Below are 9,172 nucleotides of genomic sequence, written 5' to 3' on the forward strand. Positions count from 1 at the left end.
AGATTAGCAAGTATTAGCTTGCCGCAGTCCCATGAGGACTCTTAGAGATTTTAAGGCCTAAATATAGAGACGCAGACGCTCCAACGAGACCGGCGTGTCGCATGCAGTCAATTTATTGAAAACCACCTCGACTCAATGTCTAGGAGCAAACTGTTGGTGCTCTGGACGCATTCGACCACACACCGGAGGAACGGTTAGAGTCTACTTTCAAGGGAGCGCGACAGTAATTGGAGAGAGTGCATCCTGTTTGAAAAGCAGGAACTCGTATTAGCTTCTGCTCGGATACGAGCGACAAAAGGCTCGTCATTCCAGCGATTGGCTTAATTTTTATAAATATATCATGTCAGGATGTGTTTGCAAGGAACTCCGTGAAAGACGTCTGGAGTCTTCAGGTTATCCACGGTGGAAGACTCATGACGTCTCAATGAGCCTGCGACGATTCCATGACAGAAAGAAGGTGAAATAATAAATAAAACATTGTTATGTGTATTTTCTCTGTTATGCATGCGTTCACTGTGTTGGAAAAGTTACATGTTAATTATTTAACTGTCAAAAAGAGGAAAACAAGAATGTTGCCGTTGTTGAAATTCTCTGTCTCTGTTGGCGAACAAATGGTCGCTATGACGTCACTGGAAACAATGACGGCCGGGAGAATCTGACTTCATCCGGTCCCAGGGTTCATGCACCAAGGTCAGAAGAGGTCAGAAGAGGTCAAAAGAGGTCAGTAGAGGTGAGTAGAGGTCAGAAGAGGTCAGTAGAGGTCAGTAGAGGTCAGAAGAGGTCAGAAGAGGTCAGAAGAGGCCAGAAGAGGTCAGTAGAGGTCAGAAGAGGTCAGAAGAGGTCAAAAGAGGTCAGTAGAGGTGAGTAGAGGTCAGAAGAGGTCAGTAGAGGTGAGTAGAGGTCAGAAGAGGTCAGTAGAGGTCAGAAGAGGCCAGAAGAGGTCAGTAAAGGTCAGTAGAGGTCGGAAGAGGCCAGAAGAGGTCAAAAGAGGCCAGAAGAGGTCAGAAGAGGTCAAAAGAGGTCAGTAGAGGTCAGTAGATGTCAAAAGAGGTCATTAGAGGCCAGAAGAGGTCAAAAGAGGTCAGTAGAGGTCAGTAGAGGTCAGTAGAGGTCCGAAGAAGTCAGTAGAGGTCAAAAGAGGCCAGTAGAGGTCAGTAGAGGTCAGTAGAGGCCAGAAGAGGTCAGTAGAATTTAGTAGAGGTCAGTAGAGGTCAGAAGAGGTCAGTAGAGGTCAGTAGAGGTCGGGCACGCTGACTCGTGTGTCCAACTCAGTAGCTTTAGCGACCTCCCTGACGATCTGAGGCTCTGCAGCTGTTCACGGCCACTGAGGAGCGTTTCAGCGTCTGTGTGGGAGAATGAACCCTATTTGGCTTTTAGCTTTTTTATATCGTTACTCGTCTGGCGGACGAGTGCCACATCATGTCTGACACAAACACGACCAAACATGACGCTGAGTTACAGAGAGCTGTAATTACTCGCTTCTTCTTCTGGTGTTTTTTGGTCTTCAAGACATTGAGTGCTCTCTCCTGATCATACCGGCCTCACCTTCCTCCTCCTCACCTTCCTCCTCCTCACCTTCCTCCTCGTCTCCTCTGTGCTTCCTGCCAAGTCGGTTCGTTATATAACCTGTAAAGGAGAAGGTCAGCAGCCAGTAGTCATCGCTATGGATACCTGGCATGGACACACACACACACACACACACACACACACACACACACACACACACACACACACACACACACACACGGACTGTACTTCTTGGTCGGTCCAGTTTGGAGCCGCTTGTGTGTGTGTGTGTGTGTGTGTGTGTGTGCAGCAGAAGTAGGGCGGCGGTGGCGTTACCTAACTCACCCAGAAAACAAGAAAACACATCTGGAGAGTTAAAGCAGCTCTCTCACTGATTACGGCTTCCTGTACATGTACACACACACACACACACACACACACACACACACACACACACACACACACACACACAGACACACACACACACACACACAACAAAAGAACCCAGAAAGAAATACATTTGATTTGTTCTTTACTGTGCATTTTATGTACAAGACAATATTCTCAGAAGGCAACACAAAATAAAACAAACTGCATAAAACTCGTGTAGTTACTGAGCGACAGACGCAGAGGAACGCAGAGGAACGCTCAGGAACGCAGAGGAACGCTCAGGAACGCTCAGGAACGCAGAGGAACGCTCAGGAACGCAGAGGAACGCTCAGGAACGCTCAGGAACGCTCAGGAACGCAGAGGAACGCTCAGGAACGCAGAGGAACGCTCAGGAACGCTCAGGAACGCTCAGGAACGCAGAGGAACGCTCAGGAACGCAGAGGAACGCTCAGGAACGCTCAGGAACGCAGAGGAACGCTCAGGAACGCAGAGGAACGCTCAGGAACGCTCAGGAACGCAGAGGAACGCAGAGGAACGCTCAGGAACGCTCAGGAACGCAGAGGAACGCTCAGGAACGCAGAGGAACGCTCAGGAACGCAGAGGAACGCAGAGGAACGCTCAGGAACGCAGAGGAACGCTCAGGAACGCAGAGGAACGCAGAGGAACGCAGAGGAACGCTCAGGAACGCTCAGGAACGCAGAGGAACGCTCAGGAACGCAGAGGAACGCTCAGGAACGCAGAGGAACGCTCAGGAACGCTCAGGAACGCAGAGGAACGCTCAGGAACGCAGAGGAACGCTCAGGAACGCAGAGGAACGCTCCGACGCTCAGGTGACGAGGAGCAAAACCATCCCCAAGTGACGTATTAAGGCGTCGATGGCCGACTCTCATTGACATGTTCGCTTAAGAGCGGAAAGCGTTTCCTCGACTCGACACGCGGCCGACATGGGAACGTGTTAAGAACACGTGAAGGTGTGACGTGTTAAGAACACGTGGAGGTGTGACGTGTTAAGAACACGTGGAGGTCTGACGTGTTAAGAACACGTGAAGGTGTGACGTGTTAAGAACACGTGGAGGTCTGACGTGTTAAGAACACGTGAAGGTCTGACGCCGTGATGAACGTTTTCCTGAACGAGACAGACGGCTGCATGGTTTCAAAATATCACAAGAGACCCTTTGAAAATATAATTTACGTCGACATGTTGGAGACACTCGGCGCTCGCTCGCGCCACAAACATCGGTTTAGTTTCAGTGGAACGTCACGAAAACCAGATTACAAGAACCAGATTGAGGAAACGTGGAGCAACTGAGTTTTGTTAAAAATTCAGTCATTTTTTCCTCCAGTTTAACTTTGATGTTATTCCACTCTGGTCATGGTATTTTCAACATTCCTCGAAATGTGAGCCTCTACCACAGGCTTACAATGAACACACACACACACACACAGACACACACACACACACACAGACACACACACACACACACACACTGATTTCAGTCTCCGTCTCTTTATTGTCACTTTGAGTGAACCAACTTTATGAATAAATCTTTTAATTTGATAAAATAATCCTGTTCCCTGAAGTGTTACTGAATCGTTTGGATTACAGGAGACTGCAGCGATGTCTCATTCAGGCACATTTTAACATACTAAGACTGTTTTTTTGGCCCATTTAGAAAACATCAATGTACAGCATGAGGACGTGAAGAAAGACGCCTGTCTTGAGCAGTGATTGGCCGGTTTTGACCAGACTTAAGCCAGGATAAGAAACCAGGAAGTAAGAAAACAACAGAAAACCGCAACTCTTTGTGTGCAAATGCATTCTGGTCCACCGGACCCTCGGCTTCCCGCTTCAACCCGTACCAGATCTCACAGGAACCAGTCGCCACCGGTCACTGGACGATCTGGGGCATCTCGCTCCAGGCTTTGGCCTTCTTCTTGGCCAGCGCCATCCAGGGAGGCTCGTCCTGGGGCGACGCCGGGGGAGGCGGGCCTCGCGGAGAGGCCGGGCTCTGGCCGGACAGCCCCGGGGCTCGCGGGCCAGGCTTCTCCGGGACGCTTCTCGAGGAAAAGGGAGCGGCGGCCGTCGTGCTCTGAGGCCGCGGCGTCTTGGACGAGGTTTGGGTGAGAGACGGCGGGCTTGTGCAAGAAGAGGGAGATTTTTGGGGCGACAGGGCCTTCGGGGGGGGGCTCGGTTGGGCCGGGTGTTTGGCGGCGGCGGCCGGGGGAAGCTGCGGTTTCGGAGGGACGAGCAGCGACGAGGATTTAAGAGGCGGAGGAGAGAGAGAACTCCTGAGCTCTTTGTCGACAGACGCTGAACGCTGAGCGATCTGCAACGGACTCACTGCAAGAAAAGAACAAGGAAACACACACCAATAAAAACATGGCGCACCAGTCAGCTTCGTATTTAACCTGTCAGCATATCAATAATATAAAATAATGTGATATGGATATTTATTTTTGTTTTATTTAACTATTTATTGATTTTGTCTTTTCATTTTATTTATCTTTAAAATTGGCTTTAAAAAAATACTATATATATATATATATATATATATATATATATATATATATACATATATATATATATATATATATATATATATATATATATATATATATATATATATATATATATATATATATATATATCGTTGGTTTTATATCTGGAAATGTACATTAATGTTATTGCATTTCTTTCACATAAAATATGCATATTCTTGTTTGGCCAGATAAAAATTTTGAAAGTCAAAAGTAAAAAAAAACACACATAATAAATAAATAAAAATATGTAGACTTTAGTAAATGTTAGTAAATAGAAACTGCATAGCATTATGCATGTGACAATATACTAACTGTGTTTTTGTTAAACGACTATCGTGACGTCATCGTGAACGTGCACTGAGGAGCTCGTGTGGCTGCAGGAGCTCAGTTTGTCCAGAAGGGGGCGGAGCTGCATCAGAGTCCTGATGACTCAAACTACAGCGAGGACGTCACACACGTCCAGAACGTGTCACAGTTCAGAAAAACACTGAAATACTGTGTTGGTTTTATTCAGTAGAATACAAGTTCCAATGAAACTAACTACTGTGTGTGTGTGTGTGTGTGTGTGTGTGTGTGTGCGTGTGTGTGTGTGTGTGTGTGTGTGTGTGCGCGTGTGTGTGTGTGCGGGTGTGTGAGTGTGTGTGTGTGCGTGTGCGTGTGCGGGTGTGTGAGTGTGTGTGAGGGTGTGTGAGTGTGTGTGTGTGCGTGTGCGGGTGTGTGAGTGTGTGTGAGTGTGTGTGTGAGTGTGTGTGTGTGTGTGTGTGTGCGTGTGTGTGTGTGTGTGTGTGTGCGTGTGTGGGTGTGTGAGTGTGTGTGTGGGTGCGTGTGAGTGTGTGTGTGTGTGTGTGTGTGCGTGTGTGCGTGTGTGTGTGTGTGTGTGTGTGTGTGTGTGTGTGTGCGTGTGTGTGCGTGTGTGTGTGTGTGTGTGTGTGTGTGTGTGTCCTGACCTTTGCTGCTGGACTCCCGGCTGGCGGCTGAGCTGACGGACAGCGGCAGTGAACTCTTCCTCTGCTGCTCGTCCTGCTGACAGAGAGGAGAGTTACTGAACAGACAGTTTCTCACACACAGACACACACACACACACACACACACACACACACACACACACACACACACACACACTGATTACCTTCCTGACAGTAATCTCATCAAGCGAGTTCTCTTTGTAGATCTTCTGCTTCTGCTTGGCCATGGAGACCCAGCTGGGAGGACCCGACCCGCCAGCAGCTCCTCTGGCCGGAGCCGGGTCTGAACCATGAGATGAGTCGGGTTCAGACAAACACTTTTACTGAAAAGAACAATTGTGTGTGTGTGTGTGAACACACACCTGACGAGCGCTTGTTTTTCCCTCCGCTGTCTCCAGGTACGTCTGGTTTCTTGGGGAGGGCGGGCTTGAAGGCGATTGGCTGGTTCATGGAGGGCTTCCCGCTAATTGGCTGCTGCGAGTCAACTCTACAGCTGATTGGCTGAGCTGGAGGCTCGACGGGCGGCTGGAAAAATTCAATCCAAAAACCTTAATTATTTATTAAATAACACTTTTTTGGGCTACTTAGGGCAGAAACAAGCTACAAACACACCGTGCTCCATATCAATAGCGCATAGTTTATTTAAGGATGTCTATGAGAAGAGACTCACCTCTGTGTTCTCCTCCGCCGAGCCAACGAGGTGGATGGCCGACGTCTTCCTCAGCCGAACTCCAAAAGGACTGTCGGGGTTTCCCTTCACCGCACCGGAGCTTTCTGAGATGGAGGAGAAGTCGCTTTAAAACCTTTTAACCTCCAACAGCGAGTCCTCTGCCAAAACACATTCTACCTTCTGCGCTCGCTGTGGTCGGCGGTTGGCTGGATGACGGCGCCGCGCTCCTCGCTCTACCGCTCAACGCCAGCTCCACCTTCGCCTGACTGGCCGGCTCCGCCTCCCCTCCTGTGACGGCGGGTGGGGTCACAGTCTGCTCCGCCTCCCCCGCAGAGGGCGACCTCTGCCAGGCGGGGGCGATGGTGAAGCGGGCTTCACCAGCGGACTGTCTGTCTTCTTCTGCGGCTTCCACGTAGTCTGCTGCTGCTGCTTCTTCTTCTTCTTCTTCTTCTTCTTCTTCTTCTTCTTCTTCTTCGGCAGCCGGGCACGGCGGAAAGAAAGCAGTGGCTTTCTCTGAGCTGGGAGAGAGCAGGTTGATGTGGATGGTGGCCGTCTTACTGGGAGTGCTGGCTCCGCTCTCTGGGGACCGAGCCTCGTCGTGTTGCTCCGGAAGTGACAAAGGAGGAAGAGGAGGAAGAGGAGGCTCGGCCGAAACGTGGCCTCGGTCCGCCGGCTTCTCGACGACTTCCTGCCGCGGATCTGGCTCGCTCTCGTCCTCCTCTTGCTCCGCGCGATCGATCTCTATGCCGTCCTTCGCCTCCACCTTCTCCTCCCCATCTTCCTTCTCGTCTCCATCTTCCTCTCGCCTCTCATCCGCCGCTTCCTCCTCCAGCTCGCTGTCGTCTCCGGTCACAACGTCTACACCCTCATCTTCCTCCTCCTCCTCCTTCTCCTCTTCCTGCGGCGCCGACATGGCGACTCCCTTGTCCGCTGCATGAGGAAACTTCTCCGTCATCTGCTCCGTCGTCTCCTTGGCGGCTTCCCTTTCTTCTTCTCTTGCCTCCTCCGCCTCCTCCACTCTCACTGTTGCCTCCCTCACCTCGTCCTCCTCTCTCTTCTCCTGTCCCTCCTCCTCTACCTCGGTCTCCTTCTCCAGCTCTATCGCCTCCTCTCCTCCCTCACTCTCCTCCTCTTCTTCTTTTCCTTCTCCTCCCTCACTCTCCACCACGTCCTTCTCTTCTTCATCTCCTCCTCCTTCACTCTCCACCTCCTCCTCTTCTTCCCCTCCTCCCTCTTTCTCCACCTGGTAGACAGCGTTTCTTGTTTGTACATCATCTCGTTCCTCAGGGGAGACTTCCTCTGCCTCCTCTTCCTCTGCCTCCTCTTCCTCTGCCTCCTCTTCCTCTCCGTCCTCTTCTCGCTGGAAAACAAGTAGAGATTTATATATCTATCTCTCTCTCTCTCTCTCTCTCTCTCTCTCTCTCTCTCTCTCTCTCTATATATATATATATATGTTAAACTACTTCACTCTCAATATAAATGAATCAAAGATACGTACGTGTCGACAGACTTGTTCCACCACTAGTTCCTCTTCCTCTGCCTCCTCTTCCTCTGCTGCTTCTTCTTCTCGCTCTTCTTCAACATCTCGACAAGAAGCAGAGCTCAAAGTGGCGACCTCCTCTTTTTCTTCTTCCTCCTTCTCTTCCTCCTCCTCTTCCTTCGCTGTGTGATCTAACAGGAGGGAGCCAGCGAGCTCGTCCGCCTCCTCTTCTTTCATCTCCTCTTCTTTCACCTCCTCACCTTTCTCTACCTCAACATCTTCTCTTTCTTTTCTCTTCTCCTCCTTCTCCTCTATCTCCAGGACAACACCCTCATTCTCCGTGGCCAGCGAGCAAGATGCGAGGGGAGTCTTCAAGGAGCTCAGCACTTCCTGTAAGAAAGAGCTCTCCTCCTTCTCCTCCTCCTCCTCCACCTCCTCCACCTCCTCCTCCTCCTCCTCCTCCTCCTCCTCCTCCTCTTTCTCCTCTTTCTCCTCCTTCTCCTCCCTGTTCTCCCGGACTCCATCTTCTTCTCTGCTCAGCGCCAAGTCGCCGCCTCTCTCCTCGGCTCCGTAGGCGACGCCTGGAGGGTCCAGCAAGTACTCTCTCGGACCAGCAGGGGGCGTCGCTCTGGAAGCAGATAATCAAGAGGTCAGACGATAGGAGGAGAAAACAACAAGAAAGAGTGAGAGCAGGAGAGGACAAGGAGGAAATGACGCGTAATCACCCGGCAGTGTCCGGAGAGGAGTCCCTGGAGCCGGGCGAGGAGGCTTCCTCTGAGCGAGGCCGCTCAGGAGGAGAGGAGGAGTCCGCTTCGGACCGGTCCTCCTCCCTCTCCTCCTGCTCGCCTCTCAACAGGGAGCGTCTGGGAGGATGTGGCTGCTCCTCCTCCTCATCTTCTTCTTCCTCCTCCTCATCTTCTTCTTCTTCCTCCTCCCGATCCCCCTTTAGTTTCAGCTCATCCCCACTGACCACTGGACCACAGACACAGAAGCAAAGGTCTCAGAAGTCAACCTGATATGACATCATGGCATATATATGTATGTATATATATATATATATATATATATATATATATATATATATATATATTATAAATCATGACATAGTTTAATTAGAGCAATTAAAGCAATAGGTTGAAAATTATGGGCAAATTTAAAAATAGTTGAAACTGCTCACATGGCCCGGCCGAACATATGAACTTGAACTTCAGAAACTTCAAAAACTTAAATTTTAATCTTCTCTTAAACTTTAAAAACTTAAACTTTAAAAACTTAAATTTTAAAAACTTAAACTTTAAAAGCTTTAACTTTAACAGTTCCAGACGGACATCTGTGCCAAATTTCAAGTCAATCGGTCATAGTGGGCTTTCACAACTAAAGGGGGCGCTAGCAAACAAATTTTATGGATTTTTCTCTGACACCCTAATTAGATTGATATTTTTTGATAAATTGGATCTGTGGTTAAATTTTGCCAGCAAATAAGAATAAACAAACGTTTGCATTTCAATAGGTCGTCCGGACTGTCAGCGCTCGGGCCCTAAAAATACATTTCTTTGTCACTAAGGCAATGTGAATATGCAAATTTCACTTTGATTCAATCATTTCTAACATGAGGCGGTG

The 9,172-nt window shown here is 49.4% G+C and overlaps 1 protein-coding gene across 5 annotated transcripts in view; it reads right to left on the reverse strand.

The window, feature by feature from the left end:
- Positions 1–2,628: 2,628 nt before the first annotated feature.
- zgc:66433 (uncharacterized protein LOC321250 homolog) overlaps positions 2,629–9,172 on the reverse strand; it is a 35,937-nt gene continuing 29,393 nt past the window's right edge. For 4 of the 5 annotated variants that reach the window (XM_068567062.1, XM_068567060.1, XM_068567063.1 and 1 more), the window contains 8 exons: positions 8,278–8,524; positions 7,571–8,180; positions 6,250–7,432; positions 6,073–6,176; positions 5,765–5,927; positions 5,567–5,685; positions 5,385–5,460; positions 2,629–4,237 (listed from right to left, as the gene is read on the reverse strand). In XM_068567062.1, the coding sequence (XP_068423163.1) occupies positions 3,786–4,237; positions 5,385–5,460; positions 5,567–5,685; positions 5,765–5,927; positions 6,073–6,176; positions 6,250–7,432; positions 7,571–8,180; positions 8,278–8,524 (2,954 nt within the window). In that variant the 3' untranslated portion in view covers positions 2,629–3,785. The remainder of the gene's footprint in view (positions 4,238–5,384; positions 5,461–5,566; positions 5,686–5,764; positions 5,928–6,072; positions 6,177–6,249; positions 7,433–7,570; positions 8,181–8,277; positions 8,525–9,172) is intronic. The other variant, XM_068567061.1, reaches the window with a different exon arrangement.

This window comes from Clinocottus analis, unplaced genomic scaffold (genome assembly GCF_023055335.1).
Source record: "Clinocottus analis isolate CAN_PGR_092001 unplaced genomic scaffold, fCliAna1.0.p SCAF_76, whole genome shotgun sequence".
Classification (NCBI taxonomy): domain Eukaryota; kingdom Metazoa; phylum Chordata; class Actinopteri; order Perciformes; family Cottidae; genus Clinocottus; species Clinocottus analis.